The sequence below is a fragment of the Lissotriton helveticus genome, chromosome 8 (assembly GCF_964261635.1).
Source record: "Lissotriton helveticus chromosome 8, aLisHel1.1, whole genome shotgun sequence".
Classification (NCBI taxonomy): domain Eukaryota; kingdom Metazoa; phylum Chordata; class Amphibia; order Caudata; family Salamandridae; genus Lissotriton; species Lissotriton helveticus.
Window position 1 is genome coordinate 70,424,272 of NC_136069.1, and position 22,881 is coordinate 70,447,152.

General features: G+C 46.0%; 1 protein-coding gene across 1 annotated transcript in view; it reads left to right on the forward strand.

The window, feature by feature from the left end:
• Positions 1–22,881, forward strand: part of FSTL1 (follistatin like 1) — a 137,216-nt gene that overhangs the window by 73,436 nt on the left and 40,899 nt on the right. Inside the window, exons 3-6 of the mRNA XM_078656646.1 lie at positions 1,758–1,862; positions 5,056–5,185; positions 8,690–8,722; positions 15,183–15,313. Coding sequence (XP_078512772.1) covers positions 1,758–1,862; positions 5,056–5,185; positions 8,690–8,722; positions 15,183–15,313 — 399 coding nt within the window. The remainder of the gene's footprint in view (positions 1–1,757; positions 1,863–5,055; positions 5,186–8,689; positions 8,723–15,182; positions 15,314–22,881) is intronic.

Genomic DNA, 22,881 nt, shown 5'->3' on the forward strand with positions numbered 1-22,881 from the left:
ATCTGTTGTATCTCCAATGATGGCCGCAACCCTATAATTAATTCCATTTAAATAACTGGAATCAAATGAAATACTCATATATTGCATTCAATAGATGAACAGCTGTTGTTTTGCTCATACTTAAATTAGGCAAACAGCGCCACCATTTGACAGACTGTCCTAAGCACCGGTGCTGCTAATTAAGTGAAAGAGCCGAGCAATGGAAACCACCAGCTCAAATTAAGCACTGCATATACTAAGCTATATATATGCAGGGATCTCTGGTACCTCGCTCTGGCTGTTTTGGATTGGTGGCCTACTGCTGCTAGACTGAGGCCTCTTGTGCATGATCAGTGAAAGCCAATAGCGCCCCTCGATGCACTTATGACGGGCATGGCATCACATCACCCCTGGGTGGTGCTGTGGTGAAATGTGGAATGAGTGTCTTGACTGCTGAGCTGTTTCTCCATTTGTAACTCCAGAGCATACACATAGGGGCAGATATACTATTATTTCACGCAGCGCAGCTAGACACCTTGCTGTGCAGCATGAAAGGCAACAGGCAGGAACGTTCCATATTTAACATGATACGGCGCATTACTGTCCTTTCCTTGCACAGGTGCACAATGTGCTGCCTAGCGCCAATGCAGGCACCTTTGCTCCAAGGTACAACAGTGTCTGCGTTGCAGGCTGGATTTTTTTTTGCAGGAAGGGAGAACTTTCTGGACAAAAATAATCCTCTGAGGCATTTTCCTCTTTGTATGTGTTCTACAGAATGCAGCACCCTTAGAAAGAGGGAAAAACGAATAAAAATAAAGGTACTTCTCCTCGGTGCGCCCCAGCAGGGGTGGCGTTGCATTTTGTCACATTCCCAGGTCTACCAGTAATGGCAAATCTGGGAATGCGCCAAAATGCATGGGTGGATGGGTGGGAACACCCACGCTCCACCCATGGAACGCCAACTTGGGGAAGAGTAACGCAATGCAGCGATTAGCGATGCGTTGCGTTACACTAGATTTATTAAGTCACGCGGATCCGTGTGAAGTGGCCTTGCATGGCTTGATAAATCTGACCCAGTAGCTGCGTAGCTCTTGCGGCCCCTTGCGTGGCACAAAGGCAATACAACTCATTGATAAATCTGCCCCTAAGACCATCGCCAGGAGGACTCCAGAGAAGTGTTGTACAATGAACGCCCTGGACGGGTTGACGTGTTGTCTACGGCCCCCTCCCACTCCCACAATCTACAAAGTGGTTCTGCTGCAGCTCTAGAATGCCTTAAGTTTCTGCTATTTTTGTTGGTCAGGTACAAGGCCCTTCTTAGCTTCAGACGAAATCAAGCTGAGGGCTGTAAAGAAATAGTCATTTATTGTCAAGTGAGCTGACCTCATGGCAATACCAAGGACTACACTCTTTAAAAAAGTAAAAGCTATCCTCATGGCTAAATACACTTGATCTATCATCTCGAACTCTGTCAACACCTTGCACCGATCTGTTTTGCATGCTTGACTCATTTACTTATTTGTATGAGTTGTTTTATTACTCAAGTGATGGCTTGCAGCCACCTATTTGTACTATGTGATCTATTGATTTATTGTTTGACTATGTTCCCTCATGTACCCCTCTATGTAAAGCGCTCTGATATCTGTGAAGATCTTGTTCGCGCTATATAAAACTTTGAAAAAAAATAAAAATAAAATAAAGGAGCCTGCATTGTAACACAGCACTGAGACATTGTCACCGTGTGTAAACTCATCGTTGTTGGTTTTGTTGTCTTTCAGGAGGAGCCGAAGAGCAAGTCCAAAGTCTGTGCCAACGTGTTCTGTGGCGCCGGGCGGGAGTGTGCAGTGACGGAGAAGGGCGACCCCACCTGCCTATGCATCGAGGTAGGTACCACAGAAGTGCCAAGGGAACAGATGGAGGAAGAAAGCAGCCTGTGTAAGAAAGCAGAAGGTTCCATAACACCCTTGTCAACACCACTTCTGTGTTTACTATCAGACAGTGAAATCTCTGTATCATCCCTCTGTGTCAAGCAGCATTCTTCTAAACAAGGCCCAGTCAACCACAGAAGCCTTCATGAGATCTCTCCATTAGGTTTAGCCAAAAACCTTAGTTATCCAATGGGGCCAGATGAGGGGGGGGGAGAACTTCCTACCTGAACCAGCACAGGAAGTGCCCGCCAAGTATCCCTATAATGTCTGTGGATGAGCAGAAGGTTCATATATTGTGCACGCGACTGCCACCCTGTGGTTGGAGTGGATTGACTTGTTGAAGCGACAGAAGAAAGCATTGCATATAGGGCCCTTGGTTGCACTGTTACAGTTCAGCCACATCTCATGTATGTGTTGCATACCTTCATGCCCCTTTCCATTGCTCTTGGAATGTTAGAAAGGTGCCTTGATGGGGGGGGGGGGGGCAAAGAGAGGGGTCTCAGCTCGTTACTCAGTATGTGAGGCGTTTCTCTCCGGAGAATAAAAGGGTGTTTTTTTTTGTAGTGTTCACCGACCTACGCACCCTTCTTCGAGACACCTTTGGGTGTGTGTAAACTAAGGATGTATGATGGTACAACGCGTACCGTTTCAACGCGTGCCTTTACAACGCGTCTTTAACAACGCAAGTCGTTACAACGACTTGCGTTGTTGAGCGCGGATAGTGAATAGTATAATTTACTATTCTAACACCAGTCTCCGTGGATAGTAGGGAAGGTGTTGGAATAGTAAATATACTATTCTTTATCCTTTAGCGCCCTCCAGTGCAAGTCTTGGTTACGACTTGCGTTGTAAAGGACGCGTCGTAAAAGCACTGCGGGGTAACATCCGCGTTGAAAAGGATGTTCCCCAACAATATGTATGGTTTGGGTGGATACCATGTCTGGAATGTGGTAGGAGATATTGTTGAAAGGTGTGCTTGTTGCAGCTATTGACTGCTGTAGAAACAGTTCATTACATGGTGGAGTACCTTAAAAACATATGCCTATTAAAGAAACATCGCTTTACCTCTGCACGCATAGCAACTTTTAGCAATTTTTATGGAGGGTGAATTAAAACCAGTGCATCATCGCAGGAGATGGTCATTGTTACTCCAGAAGTCCTCGAGTAATACTGCATCGCCCTACAGCCTGGATTTTGCACTTCTACATCTGACGCGACAAGTGCAAACCCCTGAAATCCCAGAACCAACCTGTAGAGTCCGATGCGTGACGCCATGGGCCGTGCTCCCTGAGTGGCATCTAAACATTCAATCTTACCCTTAGGAGGGCACCAAAGCCAGCCAACCCCAGCCCTCCACGGCCAAAGCACGATTCAAACTATGGGGAATATTTATGAGATTTGTGGCACAAGGCAACACAGCAAGTTACCTTGCTGTGCTGCCCTCCGTCACGGGGAAAGGCAGAAACTCTGTGATTTATCCAACATGACACATTCCTGTCCTTTTCCCTGTGCCGGTGCTGTTTTGGCTGTATTGTAGGCCGGATTGTCTTTGTGCAGGAAGGGAGCACCTTCGTACACAAAAACAATCTTGAGAGACTTTTACCTCTTTCTATTAGAAAGAAGAAAAAATAAGGAGAAATAAAGATATTTTTCCTCGTTGCTCCTCACCTGGGGAGGTGTATCTTTTTGGCGCATTTCCAAGTTTACCAGGTTTGGTAAATCTGAATAAAGCCATGGGATTTGTGTGGGAACACCCACCGCAACAACCATTGAATGACTCCCTTGAGCAAAGTACTGCAATGCAGCCGTTTGCAATGCGTTGCATTACACCATGTTTTTGAAGCCATTCAAAGCCACATAAAGTGGCTTCATAAATATGACTCGGGGGTTTGTGTCGTGCATGGGTTGCATTGCGTGGTGCAATCATGGCGCAAACCTCTCATAAATAGGCCCCTCTGTGTTATCCTGCATCCTCTGCCTACATGTTTCTCTCAATGGTGAGAAAAAATAGCCAGAGCCAAGCCCCTTGCGCCACCAGTGTGCCACTTTTAATATGGGAAAATGTGACAAACTGGTGGCTCAAGGGACTTCTATATAAGCCCCCAATTTTTAAAAAATTAAGTGACATCCTAGGACGCGCTCTGCAATTTCCTCAATAGACCACATAACCTGCTTATTTCGTTAAATCGTCTGCCTGTAGATGGCAGAAATGTAATTTAATTAAGATGGGATGTTTAAAAAAAAGTTTCATAACATATGAGCCATGCTCAAAAATATTTCTTACCTGCAACAACAGCTTTGAAGCTTCCCTTCAGTGGTGTCCGTTCAGGCCTCTTCTGTGAGGTAAAAGCTAAGCATGAGCTTATGAAACTATTAAAATGGAGTTTAGGCAATTATTGTTTTTTTGGGGGGTAGTTTCTAATTGATCTAAGTAAGACAATGAGGAGCTTGGTCTTTCAAAAACTAGCGAAAATATTTCTGTATCCAACCACTAGGTGGCACAATAATGCAAAAAATGCTGTCGCTGATGTTTAGATCTAAAACTATTGTACATTTTTTGAATCCGTCTATATCGGTGGTAATATAGGGAAAGGACTTCTGAGGTGTATTTTAGTTACAGGCGATGAGCGTGGCAAATTCTTGGCGGACAGAATAATCTAAGCTTTCCTAATACTTTTTGGAAGACACTGATTTTGCCAAACTGCCTGACGTCCCCAACTGGGGGTGACAGGGTTGAGTAGACAGGATGGTGTATGTTCCTGTCAATATTTGATGGATTAAAATGGAATTTCAGATCACAGCAATGATAAGAGTTAATGTCAAAACCTGGTCCCTGCAGTGTGAGTTCAGCATTGATGCAAGTATTTTCTGAGCCCCACACAAAATGAAATTTTGCCGTTCAGGCGCTCCGTTTTTCTTAACAAACCATTTGGAGACAATTTATAATAATCTGGTGCCCTCTTCTGGCCTCTTGCGGTGGTGCCGGAAGTCATCGGGTTACATCTGCCTTAATGCATCACTGATGCAGCTGGATGTGGGGTAGACTGTTGAAATGAGGGCAGTGACAGGTTAATGCATACTATCTGAGCCACAACAACTTTTAAAAGAATTCTGAGCAGGCATCAGTAGAGTCTGTTTCTTTTTTCAGAAATGCAAACCACACAAGAGACCTGTGTGCGGCAGCAACGCCAAGACCTACCACAACCACTGCGAGCTGCACCGCGACGCCTGCCTGACCGGCACCAAGATCCAGGTGGACTACGATGGTCACTGCAAAGGTGAGGCGGCCTGGCGTTTGGTTACTATAGAGATGTCACCAGGGTAATACGTTAAAACAAAGCTGTTTCCCTTGTGAAAGCCCTCTTCACACTGGCCCCTGAGGGTCAGGGAGGCCTGGCCTAGCAGGGTGGAGGGTTGGCATGCTAGAGAACTAGCTGTTCGTGGCATGCGTAGCTGTAGATACACATGTTGTGCATACTCCTGCCATCTAGTGTTGGCCGCGGACATGTACAACTTGTTTTGTTCGAGTCACGAAGTTTAGTGACTCCTCCCTTAGGTAGTAGTGCGCATGAACATCGGCTCCATCTTCAGGTTGATTTTTTCACGGATTCTCACTGCAGGCAGACACCCTGGCGCGGCTGACAGTGGAGGCCTAGTGCAGACGGGCTGCACTGCAGCTGATTTCAGGGATTCTGACTGCAGACAGACACCAAGGAAGCAACTGAAGACCTGGCTTTTTAACTTATAATCTGTGTTTTTATCTTAACGCCTGGAGAAAGCAGTCAGCGCCAGGACACCCACGGGTAACCGTTTGCGCTATATACATGTTAATAACATAACCCTGGTGTGGCTGGCAGTGGATGCCTAGTGTAGACAGACTCCACCGCAGATTGCTACAGCGATCTCCAGACCAGACAGACACAGCTGTGGCAGCTCAGGTTGGATCTCTTCATGGTAGTGATCACTTGTGATCTTTCAGTGAAGTGCAGCTAAAATGTTGTGCCAAAACTGCACCAAGTGAGTGTGAAGTGAGTGCAACTACCCGTTCAAAAGAGTCTGGGGAGTCTCAAAGGGGAAAAAATGTTGGAAACAATGGGTAAAATGGGGCATTTACAGACCAAATTTCAGAAATTGGCTAAACATGCATAGGGTTTATGAATGGTTACTCCTGGAAAGGGCTGAGGCGACACTGATACAATATTGTAATATTTCACAGTGTACGGTGTGTGCTCGGGGAGGTTGACTTGGGTTAGACAGATGAGACAAGTTCAGGCAGCAGAGCTGGATCTAACAGGCTCAGAGAGCAGACCCTGATCCTACAGGCTCAAAGAGCAGAGTTTGATCCTACAGGCTCAGAGAGCAGAGTTTGATCCTACAGGCTCAGAGAGCAGAGCCTGATCCTACAGGCTCAGAGAGCAGAGTTTGATCCTACAGGCTCAGAGAGCAGAGCCTGATCCTACAGGCTCAAAGAGCAGAGTTTGATCCTACAGGCTCAGAGAGCAGAGTTTGATCTTGCAGGCAATGACAGCAAAGCTAGATCTTACAGACTCAGGTAGCAGAGCTCTATCTTACAGGCTCAGCTAGCAGAGCTTGATCTTGCAGGTTCAGACAGCAGAGCTCTATCTTACAGGCTCAGCAGGCATAGCTTGTTCTTACAGACTCAGCATGCATAGCTCGATCTTACAGGCTCTGACAGCAGGGCTTTCTCTATTTTACAGACTCTGGGAGCAGAGCTCGATCTTACAATCTCAGGCGGCAAAGCTTGATCTTACAAATTCAGACAGCAGAGCTCAATTTCACAGGCTAAGACAGCAGAACCTGATCTTACAGGCTAAGACAACAGATATTGCTTTTATAGGCTCAGGCAGAGCTTGATCCTGCAGTCTGAGACAGCAGAGCTTGATCTTACAGGCTTATATCAATCTTACATGCTCCGACAGCAGGAACTCACGCGCTTCCAATTTCAAACACCAAACGTCGAACGTCTTGGTTCCCAGAGCAGAAAATTGAGCATACAGGCTCAGACAGCAGAGCTTGGTTTTACAGGCTAACACAGCAGAACTTATCTTATAGGCTGAGACAGCAATGATTAAGCATACAGGCTCAGGCAGGAGAGTTTAGCTTACAGGCTCAGACCCCAAACTGTTGTAATAGGCAGTGATTGGTAATTCATAAAGAACCATCAATGTAGATCATGACATATCTACAGGTGATTCATGAAACAGCTTCCACAGCAGCCAGAAGATGACTAGTGTGCTGAAGGAGGGGGACCCCAGCACCAGTGAGATGTCAGCAAAACACTATGAGTTCTCTACCCGCAGTAATGTTGCTTGTCATTTTGTCCGTTCGTGTGTTTCAAATTGCTGACAGGCTTTTTACCTTGTGTATTTGAAAAGCATAAAGGGCTGTTGGGTTTTTTGGTTGGTGATTGTTGATGGGGAAATACTGGCACCCTCCCAGGAGCAAATGAATGAAACTCACCAGACATAGCAGGTTTGCCCAGAAACAGAGTGACATTTATTTATTGGTACCAAAAGCATGCATCATTGCTAATTAGCAAGGAAGAAGTCAGATCTGCCACCTTAGGGGCTCTCAGACCGCTTCTTCCCAGAGTGACAAGTTTCTAGGTGTTATATACCTAAAGTAATGCCATGTCAGCGGAACTAGAATAAGGTGCCAAGCCAAATATGGCTGACATGGATGTGCAATGTCTGCACCATGCAAAAGAGCCAGATATGGGCATACCAAAAAGACAGGCTCTGCACTGTGTAACACTTGCACAACCAGATTAAGAAATATCATGTAGTCAGGACAAGCAAGGTGACCTCTAAGGGGGTACAGAATAGCTTGTTGAAGCCTGTCCAGTCAAGGTCAGATAGGAAGCCCTTTTGAGCGCCAGGTCTCATGTTAATGTGATCTATCTAAGCATGATATCTTTTGAAGTGCATACACATGAATTTATATGGATATTCATATATATTTTGTAACAATTGTACTGGAACTGATGCTGGAGTCAGTTTTTGGAACATGGCAGCCAGTGATTATCGATGCGGAGATCAACAACTGGGTGGCCGACGAAGGCTGTCCGTAGTCCATCAGCGGTTATCAATACCATGCACAGAGCTCTCACGTCTCCTGGTTTCGTGCACGAGTCCCTCATTGAGTCTTCTTTTTCTGGTCCTCATAGTCCTACAACCATAAGGAGGCCTAGCAGAGCCAGACCGCAAGGACCAAAGTCTGGACCGGATGAGCTACTCGCATGGAATCTGTAAACTCCAGAGCTCTGTGACCAAGGGCCTGATTCACAGAATGAACTTAAGACTCAATCCTAAACTTACTACTATTTTGGTATTCACAGAATGCACTTACTACTTTTGGCATTCACAGAATGCACTTACTACTTTTGGCATTCACAGAATGCACTTACTACTTTTGGCATTCACAGAATGAACTTACTACTTTTGGTATCACAGAAGTTAGGATTTTGTCTTAAGTTTGTCTTAAGTTTGTCTTAAGACAAACTTAAGACAAAATCCTAAGTTCTGTGAATACCAAAAGTAGTAAGTTCATTCTGTGAATGCCAAAAGTAGTAAGTGCTTTCTGTGAATACCAAAATAGTAGTAAGTTTAGGATTGAGTCTTAAATTCATTCCGTGAATCGGGCCCCAAGGGCGCTGTGTACAGAGATGTGATGGAAGTAAATGGGAAACATGAAATGTATGGTATTGGTATTGTGGGCCTTCCGCACTTCTGAATTTATAATTGTCATCTTTTTAATTACAGAGAAGACATCCGACAAGCCAGTGGCCACCCCAGGTGAGAAGCGCACACATGTACAAACATGTGCTAACCACAGTAGTAAACTGCATGATTTCTACATATGTGTAAAGGGCCATCACCCGCCGTAGGAACATGAAAGTAACATATAACCCATTTCAGATCCATGACCTCGATAGATAAAGGCCAAATGTGCAACTGACACACTCAAATCTTTGGACAACCACAGTCCTGCCCTCTCTACTGTCCAGCTAGAAGTGACAGCTGTCATCACACGCATCGCATGAGACTAACTAGGCAATAGTCTATTTCCCACATGTCAATAAACACAGCCAAAACATACCACCTTCACTGTCACAGTCCACACACCTGTAACTAGCTCTTTTGCAGGATGAATCCTTTTCTGAATTCACATGCTGTACATTATTCCGCCATCTAGTGGTTTGGTCCAGAAACTTTTGTTTGCCCTCTTTTTCCTGTTTTTTTGCTGCTGGTTGTCATCTGCGGACATTTGGTGCAATGCCCATCCTCTTGGGATGTCAGAAGTGCACCCCAGAAGCCTCTGAGCATGGTCACCATCGTCAGATTCTTTTTTTCCTCCACTGGGTCTGGTAGCATCAAGCAAAGCATGCGGTGACAAAAGAATAGAGAGAGAGAAGATCTGCAGAAGAAAAAGGACAAAGAACCAAAAAACACTAACTCTGAAGTAGGGCCAACACGTGGTAGGGCGACCACGCAGTCGGAGAATGCACCACCAGCACAGTGGACCCACTGAAGCAAATGGAGAACACACCCTTCAGGTTCTGCCCCAAGTGCCACCAAAAGTTTACCTAGAATGACAACCATCAGGTCTGTAACCTGGTTAACCAGGGATCATAACGGGGAAGGCTGCGAGCTGTGCACTGAGTTTATCCCAAACACGCTGACGACTAGAGCCAAGCCGAGAGAGCACTATGCTACCACGCAGGCCCAGAAGAAAGAGAGCTCATCCCTAAGGGACCCCGAATGTCTAGTGAGGAAGAGGACAACGGGGGCCCTGAAGCAGCTCAAGCTGAAGGGTCAGACGTTGAGCGAGAGGTTGGTAAGAGGGCACCTGGTTCCTCAAAGAAATTCATGGAGGCAGACCCCCTGAAAAAGTTCTCAGGTATGGGGGAGAAAGCAGGGGGGAGCTTACCAAAAGTCTGTGTACTCCAAGTCCTGATTGATTACCTCAGAGCCGAAAGATTTGTCAACCGAAGGAATGATGAAACGCAAAGAGCCACATGGAGCACCAGTGGTGGTCACCCCATGGAAAAATGCTCGATGTCAAAGGACATGCGAGAGTGACTGAAGGAACTGATAGACCTTGAGGTCCTTGCTCTGAAGAGAAGAACGCTGACCATGATCTATGCCGAAGAAAAGGCGCTTGAGGTCTAAAGAAAGAAAAGATGCCTCAAGGCCAAAATGGCACCAATCCTGCAAAAGAAAAAAACTTGAACACTTTCTTTAGGGAATTTTAAATCCCTTCAAAGCCTTTGGGGAAACCGAGCCAGGAAGAGTTGGAAGAGGTCGAAATTAAATCGCCAAAAACACAAGCGCATCTATAAGACCAGGAAATGTTCTCGATGACTAAGAGATTAACATTGTCCAGAGACTCTTCCCCGATGTCGAGAGTGTCAACAGCAGGCAAGATATCAAAGGCGACTCACCAGAAGAGAGAATCAGCTCCAACCCTTAGAGACCCCCTTATGATATCGCCACGTACAACTCAGTGGTAAAAAAAGCAATAAACACACATTGAAAATAACTTGAAGAGGGGAAGGCACAGACATGCTTCTTCCTTGAAACCCTTGTGCCCTCACAAAGCAGAAACACATACCTAGCTTCCTGGACCAATGAAGGGAGGCTTTCAGAGAGCCAGCAGCCTGCAAGGCAGTGACCACGAGAGCAGAGAAAAATTATGAACACTCCTCCAGATAATGACTGTACATTAGAGGGAATACCATGGTAGACTCCTTAATCGTGGTCACAGCAAGGAAAAGAGCCAACTTCTCCGCTTCCACAGACCCTCCACCCGTGACAGAGGGCAAGAGGGTGGAGATGGTAGGACAAAAAATGTAGAGAGGAGCAGCCACACAGTAGAGAATCACAAATTCCAATGCCCTCCCAAACTGGAATGTCCATCAGCACTGGTAAGAAATGTGTGAATTCATGAAGCAGCTCCAGAAGCAGTTCCAAAAGCAGGCAAGAAGGAAAGACCATTACCAACACATGCCTGAAATCCATCCTCGACACCGCAGACCCGGCCAGTAGACAGATGGTTCATGGGTACAAGATTGAGAAGACACACCTGGCTACAGGTGTCAGGGTTAAAGTGCGAGATACAGGCAGGCATCACTAACACCCCCTTCCCTGGAGAACACCTATTCGGCACTGCAATGTATGAAACCCTCCAGCAGTTGGAGAAGGACAATTATACAGCTAGGGCCATGAGAGCATTACAGTTTTGAGGCCACCAATGTGGAGGGGCAGCCTCCAAGAGAAGACCAGCCAGAAGGGGAAGCTTCCCGGGCACCGTACCACAGACCCCATACCACCTCACTGGTCAACAACAATGAGCAGTGCAACAGTGGCAGCCACAGACAGTACAACAACAGCCCTTTCGTGGCAGAGCGAGAGGAAGGGAACTCCTTCCTGGAGTAGCCAAACAACCTCAGCCAAACAAATTTGCAGGCCAGCCACCACTCCATACAACACCAGTGGGGAGCAGAATAAAGAGGTTGCTCCCGACTGGAGGATGGTCACATCAGACAAGTGTATCCTCAACTTCGTCCAACGCGGATAATGCATCGAACTCATAAAGACACCCCCAGGAGCGAAACCGAGGCGCAGCCAATAGAAGAAAGGCACTGCCTAGAACGCGAGGTGCAGGGTATTTTGGAAAAAGGGGCAATAGAAAGACTGCTATCAGCAGAAATCAAACAAGGAAACTACTCTACTTGCTTCCTCGTCCCAAAGATAGACAAGTCCCTAAGGCCAATTCTGTACCTTTGTTTCCAAAACAAATTCCTAGAAGCACAAAAGTTTAGGATGTGCCCTCTACAAGAAGTGCTTCCATTGCTGCAGTAAAGGAATTACATGGAAACTAAGACTTAAAGGTCACCTATCTACAGATACCCATCAACCACAAGCAATACCTGTGGTTAGTCGGCTACAAAAACAATTATCAATTCAAAGTGCTCCCTTTCTGCATCTAGTCAGCACCAAGGGGATTCAGAAAATGTCTGGCCACAGTAGCAGCTTACCGAATAAGGAAAGGGATTCACGTATACCCATAGCTGGACGACTGCCTGGTAAAAGCAAACTCCTTCCACCAATGCTAGAAGAACATCAGAACAGTCCTTCGTACTTCGTATGGCCATCATACACAGGCTAGGTGTCCCTATCAACCTAGAGAAATCATCCACAAAGCTACAAAGGGAAAAAGACCTTTCTAGGAACAAGGATCAACACAGTGTAAGCAAAAGCATTCCCTGCCCTTAAGAGGGTTCAAGCAATCACAGAGAAAGCTTGCGGCTACCACAAGGGGCAGTTTCTGACAGTGAAAATGATGGTAATGATGGCCTTTTGCAACCCCCTTACACTAAATGCGAAACACACGAGACCCCTTCAAGAGTGCATCCAGAATCAATGGTCACGTACAACAGGGAGTTCAGAGGATCTACTGGTTGTAACTTAGTAGAACACAAACAACATAATGGTGGGCCAGTCCTTCACACAACCATCTCCAATTGTGACAGTCTCCCCAGACGCATCCCACATGGGCTGGGGAATACACATGGGAGGGTTAAAAATCAGAGGATGCGTAGGGCTCGGGTGTACACTTGGGAGGCTTAAAAATCGTAGGAAGTGATCCAACACATAAGTGTCCTGGAACTAAAGACTGACTTCCTGTCCTAAAGTATTTTCAGACACTAGTGAAGGAGAAGACCATACAAATACAAACAGGCAACACAACCATGATGTTCTATCTGAACAAACAAGGAGGAACAAAATCACACATGCTGGCCAAACTAGCCCAGGAAATATGCACATAGGCCATTCGAAGAAGAATAACCTTAATAGTAATGCACCTACCAGGAGAACAAAACAAAGAGGCAGACAGGGTAAGAAGACAACCTTCCATATCACAAGAAAGGGAACTAAACAGACAAATGATCTGGGTGCTCTTCACACCCCAGGGCACACCAGAGACCGACCTCTTCATAACACCAGAAAACGCAAAATGCCAAGACTTCGCATCGAAGCACCCACACCACCACTCCAAGGGGAATGCCCTGTTGGTAGGCTGGTCAGGTAGGTTTGCATACGCTTTGCCACCAATTCCTCTCATGCCCCAGGCCATGAGCAAGTGCAGACAGCTGTGCATGACTGTGATCCTCATTTTGCTTCAGTGGACAAGACAAACATGGTTCTTGGACCAAGTGGAGATGGCACAAGGGAACGTTATATAGTTGCCGACAAGGCACGACCTTCTTGCCATGCAAGGTGGAAGAGTCCACCACCCGGAAGTAAACACCTTGAGTCTGGCAGCTTGGCTCCTGAGGACATGGAGTTTGGCCACCTGAACCTCTCAAACCAATCCAGGGACATCCTAAAAGAGGCAAGAAGATGCTACTCAACAAAATGACAGATATGTTCTGTGTTGCAGGGGTAAAGAACTACTGCACATCAAAACGGAAGACACTACAGTAATAAAATACCTCACACAACTGCTAGGCGACAACCTAACATACAGCATACTAAAGGTAGGCTTACCAGCAATAGTAACCTACACAAAAGGTCACCTAGGAAAAAGCCTCTTCACAGCACCAGTGATTAAAAGGTTTCTAGAAGGGGCAAAGAGACTAACTCCCCTCAGGTCTGCATAGCACACAACTAAAGAAGGCACCCTTTGAACCACTGCGCAAGTCACAACTGCGGTTCCTGACCTTAAAAGCTGTCTTTCCGATTGCGATCACATCATTACAAAGGGTGAGCGAACTGCAAGCACTAACCATCCAGGAAACCGACCTACAAATACACACTGGCTGGGTCGCCATGCGAACAAACCCACACTTCCTTCCTAAAGTCATATCCCATTCCACATGAATCAAACAAGTGATCTTCTAGCAACCAAAAGCTTACGCCAAAGTGGTCCTCAACACGCCGGATGTCCGCAGGACAGTGATGTACCACCGAGAAAGAACTAAAGAGATCAGAAAGGGAACCAGTTCTTCACATCCTTAGCTGATTCAAACAAAAGATTACCGGTAAGAAGGGGCACCTTTGCAAGATGGACATTGCAAACAATACAACACAGCTATCAGGAAGCAGGCACGCATTTGAAGGTATGACCTAGAGCTCATTCCACAAGGAAGAAAGGGGGCACCTCAGCGTTCCTTGCAAACATGCCGATAAGCAACAAACACATGCCAGCCACCTGATCATCAGTTCATACCTTTACAAAACATTATTGCGTGGACATCCAGTTGAAGATAGAGCCACAAGTGGGACCGAGAGTGGGACCTATTTGCAAACACAACCTCATTTCAACACCACCTCCAGGAGTAAAAAGAGTACAGCTACAAAATCAATGCACTGCATGTGAATCCAAAAAAAGGATTCATGCATCAAAATAAAATGGTTACTTACCAGTAGGAGTAGTCTTGCAGCTTGAACAATTTTCTGGATTCACATGCGGCCCTCCACTTTCCCCCAAAAATTTGAGTTTGCAAGGAGAGTTAAAATCCTGCCTAAAATCATCAAGAAGCCAAAAAAAAAAAAAAAGTCACCTAGGGGAAAAAATGATCTAAAGATGGCGACCAAGCACAGAGGCTTCGGTTGTGCTCTTCGGATGTAACAAGAGGATGGGCATAGCACCAAATGGCCACAAACGACACCCAGTAGAAGAAAAGAGGACTAACAAAAGTTTCAGGACAAGACCACTAGATGGCGGAATAATGCACAGCATGTGAATCCAGAAAATTCCTCAAGCTGCAAAATTATTACTGCTGGTAAGTAACCATTCTGTTTCACCTGATCACTGATTGGTAGTTCTGTGCATCTAGGTTCAATACTGCTTGTTCCCTACTGTTGTGTGTTTCTGTTTCCACTTGTTGGTGGTTTTATCATTTCAGCTCACATGCCTACTCTTTTTCTCCACTGATTATTAACTGTACATCTCTGTCACACACTCTCTCCATCTCATGTAAACCTCTTGCTCGAACCCAGCCCTTTTCTCTTCCATGATTGATAATGTTCATCTATAGCTCGTACACTGTCTCCCTTCCTTATAGTTGTACATCTCTCTCTCATTCCTGTGCCCTGATTGGCTGTTGTACGCCTTCTCGCCGGCTAGTTGTACATCCATGCTCACGCGCTCTCTCCTCCTCCTCTCTGATTGGCTGTTGTATGCCTCCTCTCCTGCTAGTTGTACATCTCTTGCTCACACTCTCTCCTCCTCTCCCCTGATTGGCAGTTGTCTGCTACCAGTCTGATCGCGACGAGCTGCGGAAGCGCATTATTCAGTGGCTGGAAGCTGAGGTGATTCCAGACGGCTGGCTCTCCAAGGGCAACAACTACAGTGAAGTCCTCGACAAGTACTTCAAGGTGAGGAACTTAGAAGGAAAGACCACTAGCTGCAGGTGGGCGTGGCATCCAGCTGGTGTTTTAGACTCACGTGATGTATTACTTTCAGTCTTGTTTTGTCTTGTCCCCTGTGGGTTGCTGGCTGCACCCACTGTGTAAAAAATCCTCTTTATTCTTGCTTATCACTTTAATTAAAATTCCTGTCCGGCTGGACAAAGGTCATACATACTATTGAGCGTATGTCTATCATTTTTGCGAAAGATCCCTGAACTACTAGGGACCCCTGTTTTTTGTAATATGTATTACTTTCAGCTGCTCAGCCCCTGAGCATTTTGGTACATGGAGTGCACTTAACATCGTTGCAAACCAATAGTTCCATGATATGTGTTTTTTCCTTTTGAATTCACATACCCAACAGAAGCTCCATGGAGGGTGAAAAGGGCATGTGCTCCTGGTGAAAGGTCAAAAAGCCCTAACTCGGGTCTTAATTTGTAAAAATATAAGTGCCAGGGCTCTCGTCAGGAGGTCAATGCAGCTTGCACCACACATTGCCCCTGCCAGCGCTGCCAATGATAGTAACAGCACAACTACTAACCATCGCACTCCTACAAGTGTGATAATTTGGACTACTCCAGGCCCTAAAAATTATACGAATGGCTTGAGCGGCAGGTAATAGTCATTTTTAATGCATATTGAATAAACAATTGACTGTTGTTGTGATCATCTCTAAATTAGCCATACAGCGCCACCTTGTGGCCGACTGTCACAAGCGCCGCTGTTGACAATTAAGTGCCGGTGCTGAGCATTGGAAACCACCGGCTGAAATTAAACACTGCTAATAACTAAACTGACCGTAATTATTTATCACGTTCCTGGCTTTCTTGACACCCTTCTGGCCCTAAGCAGTAACACGGCATCCTTCTGGGTTAGCCAGGGATCGGCATACCTCTAATCTGAACTTCTTGTCTAAAGACCCTTTAACCACCTATCTGTTCAATTGCTGAGTTTGTCAACTCAATTTTCAAAAGTCATCCTATAGCAGAATAGATTGGACCAACACTTACACATACCGTCCTCTCTCAGCACACAGACACACACACTCACTGACACACAGACCTGCTTGGCACACATTCACAAAACAAATTCTGTCTGTCAAATTCTAGGGCACACATCTGTAACACAATTCCTGTGGAGTTTGTGAAATAGAAGAAGGAATAGCTAGATTAAGCTTCCTTTGAGTGGAAGGCTTCATTTAGTTGGAAGGTTTTTGATGGAAAACCTTGGGTGAGTTTGGGGATTTGTAGGGACACAGTCGAAAAGAAGGCATTTGCTTGACAAAACGTAGTCCTTTGCCATTTAACCCGTTGACTGTGGCGCAAATTCCGCTGCGGTGCGGGCATATTAATGAGTGGGCGTGTTTCGGACGGCCCACTGCCGTCCTCCGCACACACCCACTGTGACGACGTACGCAACGGGCTAAAGATGATGGGGTGTCATTATATCACTGTTGAAATAGCGACCTAAAAGAATATGCCATCCACAATATCAACTCCCACTATATTGTCAAGATAAATAGGAGCGTACCAATACAGACTACAGTAAGAGTCACAACCATGCCTTGTGACTCAAAAGACTTCTTAAAAGAAAAACAAGTTGCAAAGGTCCGAGCCCAACACTAGATGGCAGTAGAATGCTAAGCATATGAATCTACAGCACTACACGCTACGAATAGATGCTTACAGGGTAAGTAACATATTCCATTTCCCTATATATACTGACATTGACAATATAGTGTCGATCATTATTGTTTATGTGAGTTTTCTGCAGGTCAACTGCAATATTGTGATGTACACCCCCAAGGGCATTTCTGTCTCAGGCCACACAGATACACACAGCATTCTTTCAACAAAACTAAACAACACAGCATGCGCTCCTCTACTTAAACGCAAACAAAATTGCCTCTAGAATACTAGTGTGTCAGCCACACACATAAAACATTGTTTCATGATACACACACTGATGTAACAAACAAGAATAGATTTCTGTACAGGTATCATGACACTCCACACAGCTCTGTCGCAAAATCTAGCTGGCCACTGTTCAGTATTATAAATCACTTGACAATAAATAAGCCTACTTTAGCCATGCTGGCCATTATTCAATGACTTCATTCAAAGCAGCCATATACATAAAAAAATATATATATTAACCCCTTGGCCGCGGGGGTAATTCCACCGCTGTGCTGGGGGGCGGTGGGGCGCGCACAGCGCCCCGGTGCTGATGACGAGCTCGGCTCGTCATGCAGCACGGTGGCGCTGTGCTCATGACGAGCTGAGCTCGTCATGAGCACACCCGTTTTCGTGGAACGTTCAGCACAGCAAGGGAATTATCCCCGCGTGTGAGCGCCACGGCGGTCATGACGAGCTCAGCTCGTCATGAGCACAGCGCAACCGTGCCTCATGGCGAGCTGAGCTCGTCATGAGCATGGGAGGGGTTAATGTCTAAATCCTTCACTCTTCTATCCCTCCACTCCACTATCCTTTTCAATCAAAATAACAGACTAACATGTCCACTTATCAAATTTCATATTTCACTATACCAATTCACCACTAATCCTACATGGGTTCCGAGTAGCGTGCTACTCACCGAAAAAAGCGCTTTAACACCTCATTAGGGATAGCAAGAACTATATAAATGCAACCCTCTTCCCCTCTTCTATCCCTCTGCTATCCTTCTCAATCCAAATAACTGACTAACATATCCGACGCTGAAATTAGTTTCATATTTCACTATACTAAGTCATCACTAATCCTTTATGGGTTCCGGAGTAGCGTGCTACTCGCTGTAAAAGTGCTTCAACACCCCATCAGGGGGTAACAAGCGCTATATATATATATATGCAAACCTCTTTCCCTCTTTTATCCCTCTGCTACCCTTCTCAATCCAAATAACCGACTAACATATCATCCACCACTCAAATTACTTTCATATTTCACTAGACTAATTCAACACTAATCCTTTATGGGCTTCCGGAGTAGCTTTGTACTCACCAAGAAAGGGCCTCAACACCCCAATAACGGTAACAAGCGTCATATAAATGCAATTTTTTTTTCCTCTACTATCCCTCCGCTATCCTTCTGAATCCAAATAACTTACTAACCTATCCACCACTCAAATTACTTTCATATTTCACTAAACTAATTCAACACTAATCCTTCTTGTGTTCCGGGGTAGTGTGTGACTCGCCGAAAAAACGCTTTGGCGCCTCGTCAGGGGTAGTAAGCGCTATAATAATGCAATTACAAAACAATACAATACAATACATTATCAAAAGACCACTTAACTAACGCATTTAACAAAACTTAGGTGTACCACTTTCTTTACCCGGTAAAAAACACCTTCCACTTTCAGCGCACATAAATGCAGACTTTCATCTCAGTCTGCACACCTGGGTAATTTTCCATGATTCCAAGTGCCTAGAAGTTGCAGAATGGAGTGATTTGCTAACTGAAAGCCCATGGACACATTGATTGTGCTGGGTTTTTCGGTTCTTCGTCGCCAACACATATATGGTCGTGAAAGTCTCTGTGTTTCGGAGCTCTGCCGTCTGAGGGTCATTAGCAAGACTGCCTCAGCGCACAGCTTCATGGCGCACGCTGCCTGCGTGCACGCGCATACGGAGGTGCGCGCGCTGCAGCGGTCTGTGCCAGGCCCGGGAGAGGTGTCACCGCGGATGAGCACACGCCTCGGCACACAGGCCCTGACAGGAGTTTATTGTGGGCGCCGCCGGCTCCATGGCAATGCCCCCGCGGGCCAGGAATGCCCCCGCAGCGCCACCGGAGCTGTAACTGTTACTAATGCCCTTTGTGCGTGCAGAGTCGGTGCTGTCAGGGGTGACACCCACACCTGTCATTACCGGTAATTACTGGGCCCTGACACCAAAGGATGCCGCCCTGCCCCCTCCCCCGGGGAGCTGCCGGCTTCGAACACAAAACTCCCTCGGGGTTCATGCACCGGCTGCAGAGGTCCGTGCGTGTCCAGGCCCGAGACTTTCATCGTTCTGAAGCCGATGCGATGACTCCCCAGTGATGGGACGTCGGAGACAGCTCAGGGGGTCCATGCACCGGCTGCAGAGGTCCCAGCGTCCCCCACTGAGGGCTTTCATCGTTCTGAAGCCGATGACTCGGTACCACGGAGTAAAAATAACAGCGATTATCATTTTTTTTTTTAAACACAAAGAAACAACTTTGTGGTTGTGGGGCTGTGCATTTAGGTATTTATTTAAAAAATGCTGAGTGCTTGGTAGCTCGGTCTGGTAGTGTTTAAAATAAAGGGTGGTATTTTTATCCAACATAAAGGTATTTATTTCACCCACCCGAGAACTCCTCCACTACACTTTTTAAGAAAGAAGTAAAGGCTATCCTCATGGCTAAATACACTTGAACTATTACTGTGGATTTGTTAAAGACTCTGCACCGACCTGTACTATCCGCTCGATCCCTGTGATTGTTTTATTACTTGTACTATTGTCTTACCTGACTGTCTTTGCTCCCACTTATTTGTACTATTAGCATTATTGATGTACCTGTTTTACTATGCTCCCCCATGTACCTACCTCACCCCACTTATTACCTACAACCACGCTATGCCCAATGGACTGTTATCTACTCTCCTGTTGGTATCCATGCTTTGTAAAGCGCTCTGATATCTGCCAAGATCTTGTTCGCGCTATATAAAACTTTCAAAATAAATAAATAAATAAAAATAAGGATGATTGGCTGAAGAGGCCATGTGGAAATTTGAGCTCCCAACCTAGCTGCTAAAAGTTATCTGTCCCAGGTACATTAACCCACTGAGCTTTTTCACCAGACTCGCCAACAGCTAGAAGCTAATCCAGTAATGGCAGGGGGAGCGGGTTAGAGGGCTCTACTCTGGCTAGAATGTGTTTGGAAACAGGGTTATGAACTTAGGCTTCGGTCTGGAGACATATTTGGTTGTAAATTGCTACTTAGGCACCAAAATGTGACGTTGGCCCAGAACAAACCTTTGAAGATGCACACATTAAGTGTTTTCGAGTCAGTGATGTCAAATGGAGGTAATTAGTCCAGCTTTGTTTTTCTTAGCATTCTGGTATTTGAAGTCCTGCGTTGTCATGGAAAAACCAAAGTACAAGGACGAGAATGCAAATAAAGCAAGCATTGGCAAAGTCAAAAGGTTTAACGTTTGTTTGGTGAGCCCGTTTCACATGCACATACCTTACACATGTCAAGCTTATTGGCATTGGCAATGTTTGTTTGTCTAACAGCACAGAAAAGCCAGCATAGAAAAAAAGCACCTGAAAATGGACGCTACTGAGAAAAGGTGCTTTCTTTTCATCGTATGTGTGGCTGTAGACACACATGCTCTGCATACTTCCGCCGTCTAGTGTTGGGCTCGGACGTGTAAAACTTGGGCCCGATTCACAGAACTAACTTAAGACAAAATCCTAAACTTACTACTTTTGGTATTCACAGAAGTTAGGATTTTGTCTTAAGTTTATCTTAAGACAGACTTAAGACAAAATCCTAACTTAAGTCTGTCTTAAGACAAACTTAAGACAAAAACCTAACTTCTGTGAATACCAAAAGTAGTAAGTTTATGATTTTGTCTTAGGTTAGTTCTGTGAATCGGGCCCCTTGTTTTTCGTCACATAAGTCTTTTCGAGTCTTGGGACCTAGTGACTCCACCTATTAGTGGCATTGCAGTAGTATGTTTAGGTAGACAGTTCTGCCTACCTAAAATTACTACTCTAATATTTCCTATGTGGGATAAAGTGCCTTGCCCACTCACAGGTTAAGACAGTTCCCATAAATTAGGCCATTAAAGAGGGACGTAGCCCTTGTTCTTCACGTCGGGAAGATTAAGCAAGCTATTGCCCAGAGTCACATGGTGCTGGGCTAACCTGCAGCCGGTGCTGGGGATCAAACTGTGATCCCCAGATTCCGGAGTCAGTCGCCCTAGCCGCGGCGCCACACCTCTTCCAGAACACCGTGTGGTGTTCTCGCCGGGCCTTCGGATCCGTTTTTCGTCAGTTCTTTGAAACAATTATGCTCTTTGTTGGTCTCCGCTGTTGTGTATCTTCTACTCTGTGTTGGCGACCAACCTCTCAACTTCTGTCATTTGTGTCAAGAGCGTCCTCATAATGGAAAGGATTCCATTTCCGTTTTGCCCCATTTTCCAATCCAAGTACCCGAGGACAGATCTCCACGAGGTTTGCAGCCTTTGCTTGCCTCCTGATCGTCTTGAAGACTACTGTTCAGCTTATTTTGTGTTCCTAAACAAGAAGATGTTAGGTACCAGTGCGCTCTTCGAATCACCTCATCCTCCCTGGAGCACAGAAAAAGGAGAAAAATACACCGGACTTTGTTAGTGAGCGGGAGGAGTCAGATGTTGAGCAACTGGATGCTCCAGGTGCTGAAGTCGAGGTAGCTTTTTTGACAGAAAGCATTGACTTCAAGGCAGAAGTCGAAAAAGAAGAGCCTCAGCAGTAGGCCTGGGCGGTAAATTCCGTTCCACTCGCGGAATTTTGGTAATTTCTCATTGCCCGGAGAACGCAAAATTGCCCAAAATTCTGCGTTCCACGACTTTGCAAAATTTTTTGCTTGTTCGCGTTCTCAAATGCGTGTTTGCAAGATATTTCCCCACGAGCACACAAACAACAATTGCGAACAGTAAAAAAGCATCGCAAACAAGCAATTCCGCGTGTTTGCGGAATTTCTGCGTGTTCGTAGAGATTTTTTACCATTTCGCAGAGATTTGCGTAACGCGATAACGCAAATATCACCCACCCCTACTCAGCAGGCCCCGCGTCCGCCAAAGATCACAATGAGTACTGGCACCCCTTCTAATCACCAAATGGAGGTGCCACCTTCGAGCTCTTGTGCTGCCTCTGAGTGTGCCTCCAGTGCACCGCTGCCTTCCAGCCATGGTTGACACCCCCATTCTGAGCTGTACCCGACGCCCATTACGACCTGGGGACCATAGTCCTCTTCGAAGCCTCGAGTGTCAACAGCCACTCGAAGACGCAGGCTTGGCCATCCTTGGACTCGAAGCGGATGGACCCTAAGCATTCGGAGGACATACATGCCACCCGAAGCATTCAGAGCCAAAGGACATCAACTCGGAAGCATTCCGAGTCGAGATCGAGCTTGGCACCATCGTAGCCCCTCTTCAGCTCCCTCCAGACTGTCTTCTACTGCTGCTAAGGACTTTGACCAACCAATTCTCCAGCAGCTGCAGAAACATCTCAGTGCCAAGCAGCAGCAAATCCACATCCAGCCGGGCACTGGTCGGATCCTGGCGGAACCATCACAGCTGCTGAAGGACTCTGTTACTCATGTTTATGGGATTTATAAAGCGCATGGCTACCCAAGGGCTTCCCAATTGCTACCGAGGAGCATGCATTTGGTGAGGACTCACTGGGACAACCAGGTTTTAATCTTTTTTCTCAAACACCATTCATTTTTGACCAGTCTCAGTTCTGCGGTCATTGAGTTCCATCGTTTTAGCACCTGGTGTGAGAATGATCTTGCCCCCCCCACCCTCTTGAT